General features: G+C 40.9%; 1 protein-coding gene across 2 annotated transcripts in view; it reads left to right on the top strand.

Moving 5' to 3' along the window:
- The first annotated feature begins 15,528 nt into the window (after nucleotides 1-15,528).
- zmat4a (zinc finger, matrin-type 4a) overlaps nucleotides 15,529-25,461 on the top strand; it is a 79,696-nt gene continuing 69,763 nt past the window's right edge. For both annotated transcript variants that reach the window (XM_048990973.1, XM_048990981.1), the window contains exon 1: nucleotides 15,529-15,705. In XM_048990973.1, the coding sequence (XP_048846930.1) occupies nucleotides 15,619-15,705 (87 nt within the window). In that variant the 5' untranslated portion in view covers nucleotides 15,529-15,618. The remainder of the gene's footprint in view (nucleotides 15,706-25,461) is intronic.

Here is a 25,461-nt window from a genome sequence, read left to right as displayed (position 1 = left end):
TGATTCCTTGCAGGGCCCAGCTGTTGCGCTTGAGATCGAGAATGCCCACCTGGCTGGCAACAACGTCCATCCCCACAATGTAGTCATGCTGAATGGGGGTAAGCCAAAACTCATGGTACACAAGTACCCCCTCAACCAGATTTTGCTGTTGTTAGCATCCAGCTTCTGACACAAGTGTAATGCCCAGCAGACCCAGGCCCTGGATTAGTGAGCAAAAAGCAACGCATCTTCAAGCACTCGGCTCTTTACTATCAGCTTGTAAAAGGACTCACACAATGTCAGCTATTTCACAGCAGCATACACAAACTCAAAGGACAGGGAATTGTGGGAAGGTCCCATTACAAACTAGAAGTCGCACACACAGTGGGGAGTTACACATTGCCCAAGTGAAACGCGAGGATAAGGCAAGGATCATACACAACACAGGTAAGGGCTCACGCGACACACACAGGTGCACAGCACAGTTATTTAGAACGACAGCAGACAAGGGTTATTTACGACTCGAGCGGAGCAAGCTGAGAGATGTTAATGACCTCTGCTAGTGGAAGGCAGCTCGCCAACTCTACAATATTTTCTTTAAAAACCTCTATGATATGTTAAGGCAAGTTCTTTTATAAATAAATGTTTTATTTTATATTTTTTTAACTACCCACTTATGCACATTTTCTTGTTTCCTGTGAGAGTTAGATAAAGCCATAATACTTATATACACAAAAACAGAGTCAAATCACAGGTGAGGGGAAAGTGCTTTTAAATAAGCATCAGATATTATGTGCGTGCCACCCCATAAATATTATCGCAAATCCTTGGCCACTTTGCCAAATACAAGACAGATGAAGTGACAGGTGTGTCTCATGGTGGAAACAATGCAGGTTTCTGCACATGGTGCCCGAGTGAGCAGAGCTGTTCTGTCATCTCGAAGCAGCGCTTTGCAGGGCACGGTGACCCCGCACACCTGGCCATGTCACTCATAAATGATTTATGATGCATATTTGAAAGCCACTAATAAGACGCAGATTTGTCTGGGCGCTCATTATTATTTTCAACTAATACCATTTTATTCAGCTTGTAAAAGTTCATCAGATACTCCCTGATTACAGTGAATGAAATGAAATGTTGATGTAAATATTGTATGCACTGCGGCTGCCCGGTTTTCTGCTGTCTCGTTAAATAATGTAACTGTTGTTTCTTGGCCATATAACAGAATTAATAGGCAGAAATTTTAAATGTTTATGCAACATTTGAGCTTTCACTGAACTTTCATAGAAATATTTTGTAATTGCTGCTATATGACTTCTGATTAAGCAACTTTGGTTGAGTAGTAAAAAAGTTTTTTTCTATGTATGAATTCTCAAGTGTGTCACACTATGTAAGAAGCCTCATATACTTCAATAGACATAATCAATTATATTCCAGCTATTTTCAAGAGGAAAAAACTTAGCCAACATTTCTTTTAAGTTAAACTAAAAGAATTTCACCACAATAAGTAATTCATAACATTAAGAATGTTGACATTAATGCAGAAATATCTCTAAATAAATTCCACCAGACCACATCAACAGTATTCATAATTTTTGTTCAATAAAATTGTCTGCTATATCTGCATACAGTTCGTCTGTATATGTTCTCCTTCCAGCTGACGAAAACTCAAGTTTAAGTGGATTTCCACCAGTCCCAAGCAAAAAAGTCTCACAAAGAAGCTTTAATCAATTAATTTCAATGTATTTAATATAGCCTTTGTATTTTAGGGTCTGCCTGCTATTATGCTGAATGTATTAATCATTACATGAGGGCAAAAACTTTTGTTTGTTTTGTTATGTAAAAGTCAATAATGTTGCCCTAATATTTAGTAACCCCAAGAGTCCTTGTACTTCCTGCTAGCACATTCCTATGGGTGCCAGACAATCTTCCTTTGTACTGGTCCAGGATATCTGGTAATATTATATATCCGAATGCCCATGGCATTTTGCAATTTGGCATTAACACAGAGACCACAAGAGCCTGCTGAGAAACTTAAAGGGTAAAACGAAGCACATATGAAAGCAGCACTCCATGCAGTTTTTTTGTTTTGTATGGCTAGCAGCTACATGGCAACCAAATGAAAAATCAAGTGAAATACACCGAGGTTACATTCTTGGATCATTGATGTTGAATTGCCTGTGTGATGTGTGGCTTCAGGTCTCCCTCTGCTGGCAGTAGTGCATCTCTTTCCTTCTTCAGAGAATCTCCTTGAAAAGATGCACGTCATTCTGAAAATACCATTTTATCGATAGCAATATGTGTGCGAAGAAAGGATATTTATTGCATTATTATTCTTGATTTTCCATGCAATTTACTGTCAACGTCACCAAGTGTAAGGTTCTCTAAGTCCAGTTGTGGCCACTCACTTGATGCTTCTATTGAGAACTTTGAGACTTCCAAGGTTCCAGTCTAATAAAACCTCCTTTTGGGAATGTATGGTGTTTTCAATGAGAGAATAGTTTGAAGGCTGCTTTGATGGACATGCCATGCAGGGTCGCACAAGGACTGACCTCTGCTGCTCTTTCCATAGATGAAGGGGGGGTCTGGGGGACCTTTACTCAGCCATCTGTCTGCTAGACGCAGCCCCTTGCCTCTGCAGCCCATACGGGTGAGATTCCAAGACAAACAGCTCATGTTCTGGCTTTCCTCCATGCCTGTGGGCAAGCCTGGCTCCCTCTCTGTATACATCTGCCAGTGCCTGTCCACTCAGCCTCGGCCAAGAATGAATTTCCATGTTATTTTTGTGCCGTATTCTAAGCTCTGATTTGTAGAAGTGTAAGATTGGATGAGATACTGATAGAAATACCTTGAAATGATATATGGAATGTCAGCTGATCCAGACACTATTGTTACAATTCTTAGTAGTGTTACATGTTTTATTACCAACCATTTAAATCCCAATAAACCATTTATTGTGTGGCAATTATACATGCTTTTTTTCTACTAATATATGGACATATATTTTCTGTGCTCCACATCCATCTATCTTCCAATTTTTCATCCAGAAGAGGGTCACAGGGGAGGAGCCGGGGACCACCCCTTGCAGCCCAGAACATGAGGCAGTTGAAAACCCCAGATCAATGGATATACAAAAAAAATTCACCTGCTATAGCCATTTAAAGGTGCCAGTTCATCTAAGTGCATGTTTGTGGACTATGGGAGGAAACCAACGTATCTGCTGGAAACTTGAACAACATGGGGAGAACATGCAAGCTCCACACATAAAGGTCAGGGACAACATTCGGACCCCAAAACCTACAGAGTGAAGAAACTCTTTCTCATTTTCTCATTCAGAAAATAAACAGGCATTTCATTGATCTTTAACTTGTGCTATGTAACAGCTGGCTGACCTTCTTTCTGTCTCTCTAATTGGTTATTCTCACATTTTAGACTTTACAGCCCCTAGTTTCACTATAATTGTTTGTATTTTCCCATTATAACCCAACATTTCTGAAACACACTTTGTTTTAGGCGGTGGTAAGCCAGACTTACATATTTTTTTAAACTTATACAGTCAGTACTGCTATAATGCAACTAATATGTTCCTGAAAAACCTTGTGTTCACTAAAGTACATATATCCAATGGGAAAAATAGGGAAAAAATATACATATGGAATCATATCATAAACATCTATGGGTAGGGGCGTCAAAGGGGCATGGATACCCTGAGAGATTCAGGGGGCCCAGAACTTTACAGGGACCCTTGAATATATAAAATTGTATAATGTATGGGGGCCGAGAACTACAAAGTGACATTTTTTGGGGGGTCCAGAATGTCCAGCTACTCCACTGCCTGCGAGTCTTATGAGTCTTACGGGAATTGCCTACTAACCGCTTCAACCAAACGTGCCAAACTCGCTAACTTGTCAATTACCGAGAGCCGTGATGGCTAAAACGACATATCATGAACCATTTGCTGTATTTCCTGAACCCACTAGATGGCAGTCAAAGCAGGTCCTAATGTAAACCAAGAGCACCAACTAGTGGGGTCAGAAAATACAGCAAATGGTTCATGAAACGATCTTTTAGCCATCCTTAGTTGGGAGCAGTGAGCTGCAGCCGGGCGTGCACACAGCACAAATATAATGGATTACCATATGCAGAGGGGCAGTGAAGGTGACATTTTTTTTATGTGAATATGTTTTATGTGCCTGATTTCCTGCTTCCAATTTGCAATTATACTGCCTACAGTTCACTGTGGACTGTGTAGCAGGGAAGCAATTTCATGAACTGACTTATTATCAGGTGGCATCCTACGACATTACTACACTTCAATTCACTGAACTCTTCAGAACTACCCATTCTTTCACAGATGTTTGTAAACAAGAGTGCATAGATAGGTGCTTGATTTTATACACCTGTAGCAATATGTTTGAATGAAACACCTGAATTCAATGACTGAAAGGTATGTCTCTCTTGTCTTGGGTATAATGTTACACTGCATCTCGCCCTGCAAGTGATCCTCCAACTGGCAGGGAAAAAAATCGGGCATGGGTGACTTGAATGCGATCACTGGCAATGACAGAGCTGACTACGAGGATTGCGACCCCGTGGGTCTGGAGATTGAGGTGACAGTGGCTTTATGTTCCTTGACTGTATAAAAGGCCAGTGGCTGTAGATCACTGGATCCTGGACGCCCTGAGGCAAAGAGTTGTACTTAGTGCTCCAATACTGGCTATGCAGTTTGTGAATTCTGACCACAGACTTGTTGTTGCTACTCTTAAGATTCAGCTTAGGTCCAGTAGACTACCACCTATTTGGAGAATGAGGCTGGACCTGGACAGATTTCAAGATCAGGCTGTTTTTGATGAGTTTGTGTGAGGAACTTGTGATGTGGGAGATAATGTAATGTGTGTGATAAGACCCTGAAGGTTGCTGAGAGTTGTGTTGGTGTTGCTGGTGTTGCCAGAAGAAGGTGTTCTATCTCACAGGGCACCCTGGATATTATCGAGAGGAGTTGCAGCACATGACTTGGTGGCAACTCCAGTCTGTACCGGGAACTGAGGAGGATGGCTGTGAAAGCTCTAAGGGCAGTTAAGGAGGCGTTTGTTAGACGAATGGAATGGAATGGAAGCTTTACATACAGCTGAATCTGTTCCTTGGAGATTTGCAGTCAGGGCAGGTGATGGAACAGTCCTTACGGACACTGTTGTTGTGACCCGCTGGGCCGACTTCTTTAGGCAGTTGTTTAAAGCTGATCCTCGGGCTAGGATGTTGGACATCTCTCAATCCACAGTTGTTGAGTCTGATCCTCTGACGATCAGCTGTGAACCACCCAGTTTCATTGAGATTGCATGGGTGGTGAATCAGTTGGGGTTAGAGAAGGCCACAGGGATGTGTTTTATCCAGGGTGAACTTCTCCAGGTTGGTGTTATGGCTGTCCTCCTGGCATTGCAGATAATCTTTGCTTCCATTTGGGAGTCAGGCATCATCCCAACTGGCTGAAAAACAGGACTTGTAGTCGTGATCGGCAGAGGATTTTTGCGTTCTTTGGCAATTTTCATAGAGCAATTGACCCAGCTGATCAAGTTGCCCTGTGGGGCATTCTGAGACTTCGTGGGATCCCTCAAAACTTGCTGGACATCATGGTTGGCCTGTGAGTGGTACTGTGAGTGCTATGCAGAGTGAAGGGAAAACCTCCGCATTCTTCCCAGTTGATTCTAGGGTTCGCCAGGGGTGTGTTCTTGCTCCTACTCTGTTCATTGCTTGTATGGTTTTGCCAACGATGCTGTGGTCTTCATGGAGTCAGTAGAGGCTCTGATTGGTGTTGAAACCAATCAAAAACCAAGATCCAGGCCTTTAATGACTTCTTAGGCACCGCCATCAGTAGTGTGTCTGTCTGCAGGGAGAATGTCGACCTCAGTGAGAGATTCACTTACCTCAGCAGTAACATTCATGTCTCTGGTGACTCTTCCAGTAAACTCAGCAAACGGATTGGAAGAGCATGGGGGGGTCATCAGGTCGCTGGAAAGGGGTGTATGGCGCTCCCGATATCTTGGCAAGAGGACGACGGTCCAAGTCTTTAAAGTCCTAGTGCTCCGTCTTGCTGTATGGCTATGACACATGGATGCTATCCAGTTAGCTGAGATGAAGACTGGACTCCTTTGGCACTGTGTTTCTTCAGAGAATCCTTGGGTACCGCTGGTTTGACTTTGTGTAGTACGAGCGGTTGATATAGGACCCAAGCGGCTGGACAAAGCCAAGGGGACACCCACGTAACACCTGGCTGCAGCAGATGGATGGCCATTCCTGGAGGGTGGAACTGGACCGTGTATCTGCCTGGGGGGTCACCAGCCTGAATCCTGAGGTGTTTTGTCATGTGATAGCTACGGCAACATGCTGCAACAGCGCATGCTCCCCAACCTGACCTGACCTGAGGGGTGTGTCCCAAAACCTTTGTCCATATAGTGTATGTTAGAATCAGGGAGCTGGTTCACATCAAAACCAGGTCGGAAGCAAAAGAAAAAGCTAATTTTGTCAAAGGCAACCTGTCTCTCCCATGGTCCTGTGAGTGACTTTTATTCTGTTATTCAGCCCTCTTATGCAGAACCACAACTCTCAGCTGCGTCCATCAGCAGCGCACAGTATGTTAATAATTACCTCTAATTCAGCGCCTGTAATAATAAGTGAATTCCAGCAGGGGGGGTTAAATGCCTAGCATATAAAACATGTGCACGTCACAGAATTCTATCTGTGAAACATTAAACCCATTTCTGAGTTTGTATTTAATACAAGGCGTATGAATATGCCAAAGAACCACTAAAAAACTCCAACTCCATATATATATATATATATATATATCCATCCATCCATCCATTTTCCAAACCGCTTATCCTACTGGGTCGCGGGGGGTCCGGAGCCTATCCCGGAAGCAATAGGCACCACGTAGGGAACAACCCGGGATGGGGGGCCAGCCCATCGCAGGGCACACACACACCATTCACGCACATATGCACACCTATGGGCAATTGAGCAACTCCAATTAGCCTCAGCATGTTTTTGGACTGTGGGGGGAAACCAGAGTACCCGGAGGAAACCCCACGAGGACATGGGGAGAACATGCAAACTCCACACACATGTAACCCAGGTGGAGACTTGAACTCAGGTCCCAGAGGTGTGAGGCAACAGTGCTAACCACTGCACCACCATGCTGCCCCCTATATGATGTGCATTTCAAATATAAATGAATGCAGCTTTGGTGTCATCCTAAAAGATAGACTACGATTACATTGCTCTTAGGTGGAAGCGATTTTAAAATGTTCATAATATCAAAACAATTGCCCTCGAAGTGCGCTAAAGGTTTCTCTTTATGAAGAATTTGTGAAGTTAATGGCTGTCCTTTGAGAAATACTTATACTATGTACATTAGCCTAACAGATCAAGTATACTTAAGAGTACAACAGTTTGAGCACCTCAGCAATATAAAATTACACAAATTCACACATTGCAGGCCGGTTCAATTGCACTAACAGTCATTTCTCCTGAGGAGAAAAGGATTGTTTTTTTCAGATCACTAGCTCACACTCTAAGTCGGAAGTGATGGGCATGAGTACAAGAAGGTAGAGATGCCTGACGCCCAGTGCTTTTTGCCGAGCAGCTCTGCAAGGTGGAGATAATGCATACGCATTGCAAAAAACCCAGGTGGTCGAGTGGGGGGGGGGGACACAAGCCAGAACAAAAGCCTTCTCTTTAATCTTAGCCTGCTGCTCTGTTTTGTCGCTCCCTTACTGGAGGGACATACTGTACCTCTTGCTTTTCAGAAGCCATTTTCTTGGTTCAGGAGAACACAAATGAAGGCATGTCAACCTGATACTGCTGCATTCCTGCAATATTCAGTTGAATCTCATGAGTGATGATGTGGAAGCTGGGAAGAATGATGTACAAGGATGTGATGGATGAGGCTGAAAAGGGGGATGTGTCCTGTACCAATGTGATTGCACTGAGAGTTTGTCACAGCACAAAGGTGTTGGGACATGAACTCTGGTAGCCCATACACTCTATGACATGCTGATATTTTCCAAGGTGACATGACTGTGGATTCTTTTGGGTCTCTATCACATAACCATCGAGTAAGGATTTGCTCCCATTTACTCTTTCAAGACAGTGTATTACATTGTTGCCAAAAAAATCGAACAACAATAATCTGATTACAGATTAGTTAATTACAATACCTAGATTTCATCCATCCATTTTTCCAAACCGCTTATCCTACTGGGTCGGGGGGGGGGGTCCGGAGCCTATCCCGGATAGGGATGGGCACGAGGCAGGGAACAACCCAGGATGGGGGGCCAGCCCATCGCAGGGCGCACTCACACACCATTCACTCTCACACGCACTCCTACAGGCAATTTAGCAACTCCAATTACCCTCAGCATGTTTTTGGACTCTGTGGGGAAACCAGAGTACCCGGAGTAAACCCCACGACGACATGGGGAGAACATGCAAACTCCACACACGCAACCCAGTCGGAGACTCGAACCCAGGTCCCAGAGGTGTGAGGCAACAGTGCTAACCACTGCACCACCATGCCGCCCACCTACATTTCAGTTCCCTAATATTGTAACATGTTGCAGGAAGAGAAAAGCTTTACAATCCTAACATGGTGCCTCTATCCATCCATCCATAGCGAGAATGTTAACATGCCTGGGGAGGTTGGGCAGCCATTTGACCTTGAACCCTCAGTGGTTTTCTTTGGTTTTTAGTTCCCCTCCTCCATTATCATGTGTTAAAACCTGCAGGTTTATATTTTTCACTTGGAGTTTTTTTCGCTCTCTAGTATTGACATTGATGTGATGCCATAAGATCTCTTCATCATTTCCTGGGTCTACGCTGTGTCCTCTGCCCAGTGGAACATGCCTGGAACAGGCGACCAGGTGACAAGCTTGTGAGATGCCTTTGTGAGATCGTTCTGGTGCCTTTCCACTGTATGTGAAATGGAATAGCCCAGTATTGACATCAGGAGGTTTTCTTGCAATAAATGCTAATGTACGTGCTACAAAATTGCACAAGATCTTACACTTTTTAGTGTGGCTGAAGGAGTCATCTGGGATGTTGCTTTGATACAGTTTATAGTCAGTCTTTCATAACTGACTGCTTTCCGAAACGTCTACAGTATTAAAGAAAAAATATGCAAAATAAATAAACAAAGATGTAATGGATTGTTTTGAATTCAGGACAAACCTGGAAAAGAGACCCCAGAGATATGTTAGGAACTGTTTGTTTTAGGTCAATCTTTTTTTTTTCCAAGTTGTCTTAATGTCTTGATTTAGCTTGTGCATTTTGTGCCGATGATGTCTAGAAGCAATTAATTTTGGGGCACAATTGTGAAAGAAGGCCTTAATTTATAGTTTTAGTGAGGTTGTTCCCTTTCTCATTTTCAAACAACTGTGACAGCTGACTGCCGTTACTGCGTGGATGGTGTATATTTTGCCTGTTTTCTCTTTAAAACTCAGTATCAAAGAGGGATATATTTCATTTAATTACAATGACAGATGGTAGTGGTATGGAGACTGAAGTGGAGCACTGAGGGTGGGAAATTGTTGATGATACAGAATTAAGCTGTTGCGTTTAAATGGCTGACCTTGAGTTTCTTGTCATGCATGAGAGGTCGGTGTTTGATCATATGTTTGATGTGTTTAGGTGCTAAGTGTGTGCACAGCTGCTTGGGAACTGTCCATCATGACTGCAGGGAGCAGTGGTGTGGGACAAGGCTCCGTCTATTTCCAGCAGCCAAACCTCTGCACCCAGACGCTCAAGTATTCACTCTATTGCCTGTAATCTTTAGTATATTCTTGGTATGATTGCTGAAGTAGGGTATACTATAGTATGATTTACACCCCCCATTAAAAAAAAGAGGGAAACTTATAAAGAATTTGGCGGTTGGTTATTCATTTGTTCTGCACATGAAAATCATATTTACAATAATTTAAAAACATTCTTAGCTTATTGCCATCTCAATTCAAAGTCTGAATATGATAATCAGCATTCAAAGTTTAGCCTGTTTAAGATCTTTATTGTGGGACACTTTATTTGCCAGCTAACAACACTTAACAAAATGTGGACCAGAAGAAAATGGTAAATTTTAGAAAGTAAACAGCCCAAGGCATGGAGCAGATGGGAAAAGATGGATGGTCTATGGAGCAGCTACAACAAAAGAGGTTTATTAATAAACAAAACTGAACACAAAGGGAGAAATCACAAAATAATAGGACCACGATGGGTCAAAAACAAACAGAAAAAATTAACAACTCACTTAAAAAAAAAAAAAATCTAACTGTAAATACAACTAGGGAAGAGAGCTAAACAGGTATCAGAACTAGAAAAACAACCACCGCTACTAACACAGAGTAACAACAGCAACGACTGACCAAACAGACCCAGAACAGGCACTTAAATATACAGCTAACAAGACACAATGTAGGACAGGTGTGAATCATAACCAAATTAACCAATCATTAACGGTAAGGGACAAGAGGGAACAGGTGGACTATTAACAATTAACAGACACTAGAGACTAGGAAACAGGAAGGAACACTGAGGGCTATCAACACCAGGAGGAATCAAAAAACACAAGTAAACCAGAACAGACAAGACACTGGCAGAGTAACCATAAACAAGATACAAATTAACCACAATGACAGCAGGGATAAAATAAAAACAAAATATAACACAAAGATGAGGCAGGCCCCAGGTCAGCCTCAAACTGCTTATGGGCCACACACACACAACCCATAGAGTTCCACAGTGGCCCAGGGAGCAGGGAGACACACCAGGGGAACACCAAACAGGATGGCTAGCGCCAACTGCTGGCCAAATGGGTAAAAGACAACAGGGACAGGGCTGGACGGGCACCTGGGGATCTGAAAGCAGGGTTTACAAGTCCCTAGATCCGTCTGTGTTAAGGATCTTACTCAAAGGCCCAAGTGTGATAAACGTAGCTCTGCCAGTCATGGGATTTAAACCAGTGACCACCTACTCAGGGGGAGTCCCAGCCCACAAAATTACCCACCACCTCTGTTTACTTACATCAACAATAAATATGATGAATTACACAATAAAATCAATGGGATATGCTACTTCCTAAATTATATTTGCTCAGAAAAACTGCATTTCAGCTGTGATTAAGTCACAGTTTGGAAATGGGAGCATACTGCAGTATGTTCTGTATAAGTTAGTTAAAATAATAAACTTTAATTAAGGGATACTGAATTATTTACCCACTAAATGCTAATGTTTTAATTAAAATGACTTACCTTCCTTTACATAATAAGCATGTGTAATTATAAAACTTTTTTTTGCTAAAGCAATTAATTTTAAGCATTTCCTTAAGGCTCTGTCATCTTTCAGTACTACATATGAACACAAAACGCGGTACCTGTAAACCAAGATTGCAAACTACTGGAATTGTTTTTCTTAATCTGGGAGGAGCACATTCTATTCCAGGTTTACAGATTATTGTCCATATCCCAGTATCATCCCACAAGATCCTCAATCACGAACTGACAGCAAAAATCTATTTCATATGTTTATTTCAGGCATGGCAGACCTTCTGACCTCTATTTTAAATGATCTGTATATATCATATTTCAATCATATCATGCTCAATCTACCAGTGGCTTCCAGACCCCTGTTCCTGTCATAATAAGAGGTAAATTAAAAAATAAATCGTGCTGAAATTAAAATGCACATAATATTGTTCAGTCATTAATCAATAGCAAACAAGTTATATGCGTGTGTGTGTGTGTGTGTGTGCGTGTGTGTGGGGGGGGAGTTATGTCGTTACTTAAGGAATGACACCTAAAATTGTGAAGAACAGTACACATGTTATCAGGCTATAAAAGGAGAGAATACATTTGATGTGCCAGTACTTTTAAAAATAATCTTAACACTTATCAGTCACCCCACCTGTTTCCACTGTCAGTCTCTATTACAATGTATAACTGACAATTGATGAGTAATTCAGCATTTACCTAGTGAGTTCGAAACCCTATGGGGCATAGCATATGGACTTATCTCAGCTGCAGTCTTTAAATTTTTATTTTATGTTGTAATATATTTCATTAATCATTATGGTTGTTAACCATCAGGCTTGTAATTTATATTAAGTTTTCTATCTTTCCTTTTGTCGATTCATTTCAATAGGAAGAGAAGTGTTCATTTGAGCTATATTGATAACACATTTCAACTTAAAGTGTAATGACCTGTGACTGCAATTTAATTAATCTTTCATCTAACGCAGCATTTCTGTCATTTCATTAAATTTATCATATTCTGAGCTCAATTGACATTGTTATGGGTCGGGCAGCAGTAGGGCTTATTGTTATAAACCATATCACCTGTAGAACCAAGAACAGTTGAATCATTAAGGAAATAGAGCAGAAGGAAAGATATAGAATAGCTAGCCAGTAAAGGTTTTAAATGCAAGAACAGCCAGAGGTGGAATCATTTAAATTTTTAGAAAATTTAGATAATTACAGCAGTCAAAATTATATGGCATGTGCAAATAATATTTTGTAATTAGCCATGTGCAAACTACAAGATCGGATCACCCACATTATCTCTGCCATGATCCTGAATGACCATGCTATCTTGGTCACAGCTGGAAATAAAGGAGACGGGAGAAGGCATGGTAAGGGTAAACAAAGCAAGACCATGTGGGGGTCAAACTAAAACCAAAACTGGTGCAAAGGGAAACCACTGAAGCACACACTGGGGCAACATTAATGACCAGACTCGGGAGCACAGGACTGGGAGGCACTCTTTTACATGACTAACGAAGGAGAAGATGAGAGGCAGCCGGAGTGAGTCACACATGGGCTGAAACAAGAGGTAAGACAAATTAGCAACAAGTGTGGCTCATTGGAGTCACATAAAGAGAAAATGAGAGGAGCAGGGATGCGGGGTGTGATTAGTGTGGATTGGTGACAAAGGGGAATTATTTTACAAACATGAACTAATCCGAGGCTAAACCAAACATGCACATTCATCTACAAGAACAATATGCAAGCACATAAATGCACATGCAAATGCACATAGAAATGCACAACACGAACAGTAAACAAACATGACAATGACTGACCAAGAAACAGGTCAAGGGCAGGCATGTATATACACGAGGTTAGATGAGGGACAGGTGTGGGCCAATTACAGATTACACACAGGTGGAGGTAACACAATCAATCAAATACTAGGCACTAAGGCTACACTGGAGATATTAGGAACAAAGGTGAAACAGCACACAACAGCACACATAACTAACAAAGGTACAAAAACACAGTTCCATACAGAATACAAGAAAACTAAGCAACTAATTGCACTAAACAAGGTTATACAAAATCAGAATTTAGGGGCACAAAACAAAAAATAATCCATGACGGTAGGAAATGCCTGGTTACCAACTGCCTGCTTAGGAGCCATGCGGCGGCTCAGTGCACAAGGAGAAAACAACGTAAACTAAGAAAGGTGCCAAAACACTGGAGAATGAATGGGATGGCCAGCAACACCTGCTGGACACACAGAGAAACAACAGGTAGGACAGAACAACCCCGCTGCATTATTTATATACTTCATGTTCAGTTTGATTAATATATGAAAGCACAGCATCTCATGATGACAGTAATAAGTGTTAAAGAAACAATATGATTCTTTTATATTATGATTTTATGAATCTCAGAATTGTAACAATCTGTAACCACAGATCATGACATGCAAACCCATACTGCCCTAATTAATTTATTGCCAATGTTCTAGAAATCATATTATGATGTTCTTCAGTCAAAACATATCATATACTGAATGACCCATGTATAAAATTTCTGTAACCGCTTGTTATATTCAGGGTCACAGGGGGTTCTGAGTCTATACTGTAGGTGCAAGATGGGGAACAATCTAGAATGGGACACCAACCAATTACAAGGTATACTCATACCCTATTCACACACACATGTACAATTGGGTAACTCCAATTAGCCTCAGCACGTTTTTGGACTGTGGGGGGAAACCGGAGTACCCAGAGGAAACCCCACAAGGACACGGTGAGAACATGCAAATTCTACAGACATGTGGCCGTAGTAGATACTCGAACCCTGATCCCAGAGGTGTGAGCCAACAGTGCTGCCCTATACTGAATGATCGCTATATGTAATAAATTTCATATATCTCCTGGTGGAACGTTCACATTATTGACAATACTTGGGTGAGCAATATAAATGCTTTATTTTTAGTATACACCAGTATAGCATTTTCAAAATGGGTACCACCATTGCTTCTCAACTCCAGGGTTCAAGGTTAGTGTCTCGATTGTTGTGTGTGTGTGTGTGGAATTTGCTTGTTCTTCCCATGTCATGCAGGTTCTCTCCTGCAGTCAAAGAGATGCATTTAAACTACCTGGTGTCTCTAAATTGCCCATAATGTATGGTTGTGTGAGTCTACGTGCCTAGAAATGGACTAGCATCCTGTCCTGACCAGGATGAGTGGTCAGAAGATGGATGGTTATATTCTCAGATAAAAGTGCACATAAATGGTAACCAAATATTTTTTTGGACTGGAATGTATTTTATAGCATATCATCTATCCAAGGCATCTTCAGCACCATTCTAGCAGATCTGAGGAATGTCATAGTTTGTTCAGTGCCATGTGACAGAATGATACACAGAATGATAGTGTAAAATATGCAGTGTATGGCATAACGAATTCTGTTGCGAGACAAATACTACACAGTAAATTCACATATGCACTGATGTCTCTGACAAGCTGCTACAGGACTCAGAGAGGCTGAGGAACAAACGTTACATACATCCTGGCATTCAGCAAGTCATTCTGCTTATTATGACTGAAGTCTCTCTTTACCTTCTCAGCAGCCAGGGTGGATTAAAATATCCGATCCCTTTCATGTGTTAATGCTGTAAAAAGGTCACATGAAGCTGCAGACACTCCTCTTGTCACTGTCAGCATGTGGCCAGGCTGCTTTTACCACAGATAAGTCACATTTAGAAGCTGCTGTACAACACTGTCTAACAGTGTTAACATTCATATATATATATATATATATATATATATATATATATATATATATATATATATATATATATATATATATATAATATGTATTACTTGGCAACAGGGTTTTTTGGAGTGATAGTATTACTAGTCAGGTTCTATTGAACTAGTATCAGAATGTATTCACTGGTGAGACCTCTAAGCACTTATGTAAGTCGGTCTGCCTAAGGGCGTCTGCCAAATGCCGTAAATGTAATATAATTCCTCTAGCGTTAAATGAATAATTATGTCGGAGTAAGAATTCATTGATTTTGACAAATGACAGGAAAAAAGTTACATCACTCCTATTGTTTTTATGTACTTTCCCTGTTCTGCTCGTTATTCTGTGTATTGCATTGTTTACTGTGCTAGGTGTCCGACAACCCGGATTCCCTCGCCAATTCAGCTGCTGAGCAGCGGACCCCCGTAGTACTACTATAAGCCGGCGGCCAATAGGACGGCGGCGGGGCGGGGAGAAACCGGCTATGAGGCTCCAGTACTGCGGGTGCTGGAGGCTTCGGTAGCACGGACAATAAGCGCTTGCTCCACATACTTTGGTCAATGGATTATACGTTTTCCCTTCAAGTGCAACATCAGCTGACGGTATTTCCGAACCATTTGTTCCAGGGTTATAGTTTGGAGTGGCAGGTACTTATTTGCTAATTATTTGTGTGTTGCAATAATGTTAACATTGCATGCATGTCCTTTGTGTGGCTTTTGACTAAAGTAATCCTCTGTCAAACTCTCAACTCTCACAAGAATCATATGGTTTCTGGAGAACTGACATTGCTGGTAGAGTATGTATGGCAATATGAAGTTTTTTTTGTAAATTTTTTTAATGTGCGCATAGACTTTGATTTTCAATGGCAGAATACGTGGAAGAAATTTTAGGCAGTTTTTGTGTTGTCCGTGAAACAGTGTAGTGACGAGCAGACTTGGAAGACGACATAGTAAACGCTATATTTGGCAGCGGTTTGTAAGGCACTTTATTCGGAATGCAAAGGTCGTCGCGATTTCCTCACAAATGAGGTTTGTGGCAACATAGTAAGGTTTGTTTACATGACGTGTTGTGCAAATCACTCTTTAAAATAGCGTTAAAATCATTACAGGAAAGAATATGTATGTTGTTGGTGCGGGGATGATGCCAGCAGACGGGAAATGTTTGTAAATGTGTGCACTTTGCTGACAGCTGATTACTTAAACAAAGAGACTGCGCTGTTTGAAGTTTGGCGAGATGATTGATAGCACTTGATGCATTATTTCTGTGGGGAACAAGCATACGGTTTTTGCAGAGCTGTAAGATTAAATATATGCTTTGACATTTGCGCCTGTGGTACGATTGAGCTGAGGATGATGTGTGAGGGTAAGGTGAGCTCTGCTTTGCAACTGGCCAATAAATAATCGCAATGTAAACCTATCATATGGTATCATATGGTAATTAACCTAGCGATGGAGACTTAACGTACTCCCTTGTGATTTTGCCTCATTTCTTTGGACTAGGTGAAATTCGGCAAGTTATAAACGTCCTACATTGCACTTAGGGCTATGACCAGAAAAGGATTTATAAAGCTAAGTCGGACATCACTTGGGAATGTTTTCTGCATATTGATTAGAACACCTTTTAAAGTTAAAATTATTTTTCTATCCCAAGTTGCAATGGGTTGTCTTTGCTGGATTTTCTTCACATTGCACTGTAATACAATTTAAATTGTTCCGTTGGACTGCATAGTTATACATCATGCATTAGGCATATATATTCCCTCTCACATGCTATTAATTTTATCAATGTGGCTTTGTGAATGTGTATAACCGTCCGCAACGTCCATTACTGTCTTTTTCATTATTCAATAGTGTGAACGTGAGCCCCACATCAATTAGTCGTGTAGATAACCTACAGAGATGCCCCATTTCCCAGTTAACTCTCCTGAATCATATCGTGGGCCAGTGTTTGCCATTTTGCAGCTGTTCATTTTATACCTGTGTGCTACTGTCTGTCTTTAGGAGCCAGGGGTCCTACATTCATAAGCCAGAAGAATCATTTCATTTGAAAATAACGAAGTTCGGAAGTTGTGAATTCTGGTGCTGGGAAGTTTGGGATCAGAATCATCATTGTAATTGCAGATTATCATGAGTGGATTGCTCTGCTTTATTATCGTGAAGTTATCAATGTTTGAACAGTGTTCATCTACATTTAACATTTAAAAATCATATTTAGTTTTTTTTTCAGTTAATGGTCATGTTATACTTTTTTCCGTTTTGGGTTAAGTAAATAACTTGTAAAATTTTTTTGCATATTTTTCATTTGCTAATCAGAGAAACGGACAGCAGTACTGTCTGTGCTTCTTGTTCATGCTCAATTGCAGAATGTGTAGATTTTGCAGTCACCCCGGTAATTAATGTAAACCAAAACAGGACTCAAGGAACCTCTCAGATTATTATTTATGTTTCTGCCATTGGTGTCAGAAGGCTTATTTTATTCAAAATACTTTCCCCCGTCCTTTAAAATGTTTTAAATGACACCCCAGAAAGGCACGTTACTGATGGTCGCAAATTTTTTGCACGGCTTTACCTTTATCGTCGGAGTTTATGGAGTCAGGTTTCTCCTTGGCATCGAATATCTTGCACCCCAAACCACAAGGTGGCTCATTGTTCTATCAGTTCACTCACAACATTACTGTAGCTTGGGCCAGTTCCATTTTTAACACTGCAATCTGTGCTTTTGGCTTCACCTGCCTCTTTAGTCTTTAAACAAACACATGTCACGTGTCATTTAGTGTTATCTTTCATGATGGAAATTAATTTCCTGTGTCTCATAAAAGACTATGTTTTTTACTATAATTTTTATACATATTTAGGAACTTCTGGGGTATATTAATGTTAATTGAAAAACAACAAAGGAATTTATATTGTTCGAAAATGTGAAATTATTTTCCACTTAGGTTTTTGAACACTTTAACCTGCAGTTCTTGTAAGTATTGCTATGGCAGGTATGGTGACAAGTTTCAGGCTTCCGGAAAAGAGTTGCACAATATTATTTTACTATTATTTGCAGAAGAGAAATGGCCTGTGGTGACCTTTCAGCACAAGGCTCACTAGAATCCATTCTTTTGAGCCATGGGGCCAAAATGTGCACGGGATCAGCAGTGAACCTGCCGGAACATGCTAGCTCCACTTGCGGGCAGTCGATGCCTATACTGTATGCCATAACAGTGACCTATATATAACATCTGCCAGACACCAAGTCGACTATAATAATTGGAGAGATTATAGCTAGCTATTGTGGCTGCATAAAATAAATACATTATATTTAATCTTTTTTTTTTTTTTTGGTTAGCCAGTGACAGTGAAATTAGCTTCTATTATTTTAATTTCTCATTCAGTTCTTTTATTTTTTGTTCTCTCTTACTATTTATTACTGCTGAAGAAGGTCGTTTCTGCATTGACCGAAATGCATAACAATATTGAAACGGTAATGACCATTGTTGTCAGATACTGATGTATTTAAATCTCGTTTTTGCATTGGTTAAACATCCTTGCTGTATGTCAATTGATGCACTGTCCACTTCTTGTACAAGTATATGGGACTTCATTAGATTTCGAATATCCAATCTTGCCTTCCTTTGAAACATATATGTATATATATGCATAGAGAGGTGAGAGCAAAGCTCTGGGTTTGAACATGAACTCATTTGACCCCCGGAGCATTTTTCAGAGTTTTGGGCCTTGTTTAAGGGCCCAACAGTGACTTACAGTGCTGGTCAAAGCCCGGGGGGGGGCTTCACTGCTGCCCCCCGCCACAAACGCCCTCGGCAAATTTTAGCTGCTCAGTTTCACGTTGTCTCTGATGGTGCAAGCCTGTGTTACCTAATGGGTTCAAACTCATGACAACCCCCTCATAGGCACAGAGCTCTAACCCTTGGAGCCACATCGCGCCCCTGTTGTACCCCTGCTGCTAAAAGCACCATCTGTCGTGACAAGGGTTTAGTAAACATGAAAATGATTATTTTTTTCCCCTTCAGTCTTAAAGTGCAGTATTATCATCAGTCCTTTCTCATAATATGGATTTTTGAGGATGTCAGATAGAAGAGCTTCTTGCACCTTAGTATATTATGTATGTTTCTTTTTAGCTTCTCTTATGCTAGTTACATTTTAAAAAGTCCACCATGACTGCCACGCCCAGCTCATACGATCCTCGTGTGTGCCACGCCCCCTGATTATCCTCGTGTGTGCCACGCCCCCTGATTATCCTCGTGTGTGCCACGCCCCCTGATTATCCACGTGTGCTTCCCTGATTGTACCCAGCTGTACCCTGTTGTCTTGTCTATTTCAGTCCCCGTCTTGCCTTAGTTCATCGTCTGTCATTGATGTTAGTCTGCGTCAGATGTTTCCTAATCCCCGATTTCAAAATAAATCCCCATTTTTTTCCCCGTATCCTGCCTGCCTTGCCTGTTTCCTGCCTGTCTGCCTACCTGTTCGCCGCACCCGTGAACCGGCGAGCCTGACAGAATGACAGACCAAAACAAGAGGGAAAAACAGAGGAGAAGGAGGAACCCAGAAGAGCCGACATGTGGTTCCCGACGGAGATCGAGGAAGAACCCCCCCCCCCCCCCAACGCACGAGGATCGTACAAGCTGGGCGTAACAATGACATAGTTCAAATAGTTTCAGTTTAGAGTCGATCAGCGACAACCTCTTATTCCTTTTATCTGACAAGGATGGGAAATCATATTGGTTATGCTTTGTGTGGAAGGTGTGGTTTTGAATATGATTAAATCTGCAAATTGCTGATTTCATGCATGTCTTATTCGAGCGACCCACGATCTCGTCTGCACTCGCATATTATTTATTGACCTTACATTGGACAAGCGAGATGGATGGATGGAGGTGCTGGCTGCCTTTTTACAGAGGTTATAGTGCAGCTGCTTTTAAAGATCCTGTGTAGCATGTTGCAGTTAAATGGGAATTGGTAAGGATGATGTAACATTCAGTTGTCATTGAAATGCAACTCATTGTGGTCATGGAGTCATTAGTAACCTCTTGTCGACAGTCACTGGAATTTAAATGATTAGGTCTGTCAGTGTTTCTATGTCATGCGAGTCCATTTTAAGATGTGTTTAGCTGCCAAAGTTGGTGGCTTGCATATGATGGTGAAGTTGTTGTCCAAATGTGCATGTTGCATAACTTGAAATATTTTTTTTTAGCTCAGTCCCCTGCTTCCCACTATAAAGGTGCCATGTTTTACTGGATCTTTTGGCAAGTAGGATAGCAGTAATTTTTGACTGAATGCTTTATAAGTATTGCATGGCTTGTTTTGCTTGCATTACAGTATTAAAATGACATGGATCCTTTTTCAATCTCGCTTCAGATAAGCTGTTGTACTTTTGTCCCATCTTCTGTGACTGTCAGCAGCAATTTGCTTACGAGCATCATCCCACTATCTGAGCACATGTGTTCTTGCACACAATGTGTAATCCACTGAATTCTTCCAGCAAATTGATTATTGATTGCTGACCAGCACTAGGTGCTTCCCATCCCCAATGCCTGTCAAAGTGTTTTAGTCTCAGTTTTTTTTCTCTGTTTTGAGCAGCCAACCAGAACTGAGGAACATCTCTTCTTTCTAGACAAATTAGTTTTAATTTATTTAGAATATGTCTCGGTCTACAGAAAATGTAAGGGACACACTTGCTATGTGGAGGTGTGCATTTACTTGATGGTCTACTTGGAACTACCTTAAAGTAAAAGTATATTTTAACAAACCTCATGATGAATTTTGTTTGACTCACACTGCCCGCAGTTTTTGTCATTTCATGCTTGTGTCGGACCCTCAGTAGTGGCCTTAGGTTCAATCAAGAATTTGGAGACCAGAGTTTACCTTTTAGTACCAGTACAGTAGATGTTTCTTGAATTTGAAGCACATTACTGAATTGTCTTTCTGCAGTATACATTTTTTTTCCAGTACAAAATTGAGTAGTTGAGCAAGCGGTTAGTTGGCATTGTCTTTGCCATATGTTATATTTCAGATAGAGTAACAGAAGCAAAGGAAATGGAAATTCACTTTTAAATATTACATTTCATCAGATATTTTGACTTATTTTGATGGGGTGTGTTGTGCAGAGAGACTTGTTCGAGATTTCAGTTCCTCTAAGACCTTAGGAATGAATGTTTATGAACATTGTACTTATGGAGCGTGAAAACGAACTGGTGAACCTTAGTTCAAGTTTGGTTCACTAATGTCGATAATAATCAATAATAAAAATAGCTGACAAACAAACCTGGTCAGTGACTGGTTGCATTTTTGTGGTTTGCTGTGTAAATTGCATATAATAACATCATCACTTACCAACATTAACGTTGCTTTGTTACAGTGTAAAATACAATCATTAAAAAGCTAAATACGGCGGTCACTGGATGCTATTTTCCAACTTTATCACTTTAAATAGAAATTGTCTTTGCTAAGTTTTTATTATAACTGTAACTTAAAAAATACCTCTTGATGTTTCAAATGAAGCATTTGCAGTTTTCCCAGCTAATTCATTAGTTGATCTGATCACATGATCATTCAATTATCAAAATATTTTTTTTCTTTTTGCTGCCCTAGTTCCAATAACTATTATTCTCTCGAGTAAAAAATTTTCCCTCTGGCATCATCAACGTTAATCTACTTCTAAAATAACTTGCACGTTCATTTACCGAAAAGTTTTGAAGCCAGTCATGAATAATTTAGTCTTTAGCATTTAATAAAGAGTTTGTGTACAGGCAGTGGGTAGTTGACCACAGTTTGAAATGCTTTTCTTCCCAGCAGGGACACTAATAAAGATTTAATTAAGGATTTAGCAGGCAACTTGGACGCCTTGTTTGTAAAATGACCCCTTTTTCTTCCCATACTTGACCACACCTGATCCTGAACCAGTATGACTGTCATGTAAATACCGTTAGTGATATTATTCACTTGTGATTTGGTACAATTGTTGCATTTTGCTGCAGATTCTTTTGTCTGTAAAATATACTGATACCTAAAACAGTATAGGATTTCCCCTTACCCATTTTTAGAAGAAGTAAAGGAATTATTCAGTAACTGCTTCAAAAAAGGATGATCTGGTCATGCCAGAAATCGAGGACAGACTCACTGTTACCTCATCCCATGCCTACTTCACCTTGAAAGGTTTAGGTGGGGCAGTGCTGTTCCCAAAGGTGATGTGCTCGCACCTATTCAGCTCGCGCATGGGTATGTCCTTGTGTGAAAAACGATCTGGCTCGCCGGGTAAATGCACCACTGTAATAGCGATCTGCTGCAGCTCATGTGCCGCGGCCTTTTAAAGGTGAGGTGATGCGCCATCCTGATTGATTCATTGCATGTTTTGCCCAAAACACGCCTTTGAATAATTAAGAGAGTTAGGACAAACTTTTTGTCCTTTGCACTGGAGCAAAGTCTGTTTGTAACGCTGTCAAAATGGCAAAATGTATCTGGACTGGCCCATATATTTTTCTTGCACTTTGCGCTTTACGTTTTGCATTAGATCCCGCCATTGGTGTAACCAGATTTAGCTGACCACTGTTAGGAAATGTACAGATTTCGATGTACCAGTTGGTGGATTCTTCAGCAGTTACAAGCTCGTTGGCATAGCCGAAAGAATTAATGTCGCATGAGGAAGATAAGCAACCATGTCAAAACAGGTACAACTAGAGCAGGCATTTAAACTGTGACTCTAACACAATCCTCATTTTTATCTAGATTAATATTGTTCTAAAAATTTAACTTTGATTAAAAATTAACTTTATAAATAAATTTATTTATAAATAAATAAAGTAAAAAATAATAATTAAAAAATTCATTACCTTTTTTTCATTGTACTGATCCTGCTGAATTGAAAGGATCCAACTTGATGTTAATGCACCTTTGGATTCCTACATGACAGCTTACATATGAGTATTATTTTATTATAACCAAATTGTAGATGGGACCCCCCAAGATAATGTAGACATGAAGGGTATTTAATAACAATAGTTAGGCATTGAGGCAGTCAAATGATATTCCGACATGCACCACAACATTTTCATGGTATTTTCAAAAGTGCACTATTCTGAAATCTTGGTGATTAAAATTTTTTGAGTGGGTGGGGCAATTTGTACCATGGGCGACTTCCCCCCAACCCCCCCGCCACGCATGGAAATTTTTTTGGCCCAGTTTTCAAGATACCATGGGTACCTAAAATGATGTTCTGTAATGTATTGTTAACGTAATGCCGCGCAAGGTACATAATGTTTGTCTCTACTGGGAAACCTTTCTGCCGGTCGAAAGGCAGCTCTGTTCTCCTACTTTGCATACATTGGGAACGGCATGGTGGGTAGGTCGTCACTTTCGTAACTCTGCACTGCAAAGATTGGGAGATTAATTGGTGAATTTATTTGCATTATTTCATTGGCCGAGGGAGGAATTGCCAAGACATTACGCACACAGCAGGACCCCCCAAGTAGCAATATTTCAGTGATGCTGTGAAAACAGGTGCAGAGCCCTGCAGATTGAGAAGAGGGCTGATTTGCAGGGACCGAGCTCCTCAATGCAAAGAGCAGATGCCTTTATTTGGACTGTGTTTCCCTTAGGAGCTGTATTACCAATGAATGAGACGGGACCAACAAAGGAGAGAGTGCTTCGCACTTTAGCTGCTTCAGAGTGTTTGTAAAGCACAATGCCTTTTGGTGGGGGCAAAAGCCCATTGTTATCTTGCTGCTGTCTATATAAAATGTAACATTTATGAAACGTACTGGTGTTGCTTTGAATTTAAATCGCCAGTTCATTCTAAATGTTTGCAGTGTATCACACGTTTAAGATTTTTTTCCAAATATACTACCTTACCTATACACCATCACATCGAGAACAGCCCTTGTAGTTCTGTAAAACATGAAAATGTGAATTTTATTCACATTGTCAGCCTAACAGAGGGATGTGTCCTTGAAACTCAAAATGCATGTTTTTTTTTTTATTACCAAATGTAGACAATTACACAATGCAGTAAAAGTTACAAAAATAGTTCACTGACAGATAATTAGTATCTTTTTAGTTATATTTTGTATCGGTTATCCATAATCAGAAGTCCCTCTTGCATTTCCCAAGAGTAAAATGAAGCTTATAATCACAGCCAAATAATTAATTTGGGATATAAATACAAGCGGTGACTACCCTGTTTGCCCTAAATTACTCCCTTCTGAAGAACAGCACAGGGAGGAAACAATATATACTGTATGTAGAGTATAGCAGTATATTGCTCTGCTTCTTGGTATCTGGGTGTTAGCTTGTTAGGAGGCTAGTTATTACTGTGCTTTTTTCTCTACTTGCTTTTGACCGCTAGTGTGGAGGTGAATTGATTCAAACAAACAACAGTTCTGCCTTTATCCAGGTCCACTGAAGTAGGGGAAGGGGAAAATGTATGTAGCATATATGAAGGTTTGCGGAGGGGGTGGGCATCTAAAATTTATGTGGCCCTGATGGAAAGATCCTTTGTTACACAGACAGCCGGTAAGGAAAGACGGAGCTTTTCAGTTTATGATGTAAAGAGTAGAATCTTGCGTTGCTGTCATACGTATCTATGCAGCGTTGCGGTGAATTACCTTTACTGAGCCTGCAGCACAGTACAGTATGTGCTCTTCTCACACATACATGAAGATCGGGTGTCGGCTCTGTCAGCGAAACGCAAGGGAAAGTAATCAAGGATTAGAGGAAGATTATTTGCTGAGGATCTGCGGGAGTTTAGGTGTCATGTTGTGAGAACTGTTTTCCTCTCTACCGTATTTCAGCTTCTATTTACATGCTTCAGTCACTCCGTGTTTTCCCTGTTCATGTGTATTCAGTGCAGTTCACGTTTAAATAATTCTTAATGAAGTATCATAAGGCAAAAATTATATCCCCAAATCTGTCTGCCTGCTGTGTTGTGTAGGTTTCCCAACCCGGTCCTTGGGTCGCCCCGGCCAGTCCGCATATTAGCTCCCTCGCGGCTTCCTTCTATTCAGTCCACTTTTTCCTGGTAGGGAGCAAAAACGTGAACTGTCTGGGGGTCCTCAAGCACCGTGTTGGGAAACGCTGGTGTAGGTAGTTAACTCGGCATAATCTGCGAGTATAAAGTGGAAAACGTCACGTTCTTTCTGTTCTGATGCTTCTTGTTTCCTTTTCCCACATGGTTGATCAAACGTACACTGGCTAAGCACATGTAAGCTACCTCTGCCATTTCGCGTTCAAGCAGTGGGGCTATCTGCCGACCCGTGGCTGCAGCATCTACACAATCCCACAAAGCAGCATTCACTTATCCCTTGGTTTCCGTCCCTGAACCAAACTAACCCCCTCTGCCATCTGACAGCTGCCACCAGGAATAAGCATTCATTCTTTGAGGTAAAAACATGGTCTCTGTCAGTA

This window comes from Brienomyrus brachyistius, chromosome 2 (genome assembly GCF_023856365.1).
Source record: "Brienomyrus brachyistius isolate T26 chromosome 2, BBRACH_0.4, whole genome shotgun sequence".
NCBI lineage: Eukaryota > Metazoa > Chordata > Actinopteri > Osteoglossiformes > Mormyridae > Brienomyrus > Brienomyrus brachyistius.
This window is presented reverse-complemented; position numbering and strand designations above follow the sequence as displayed.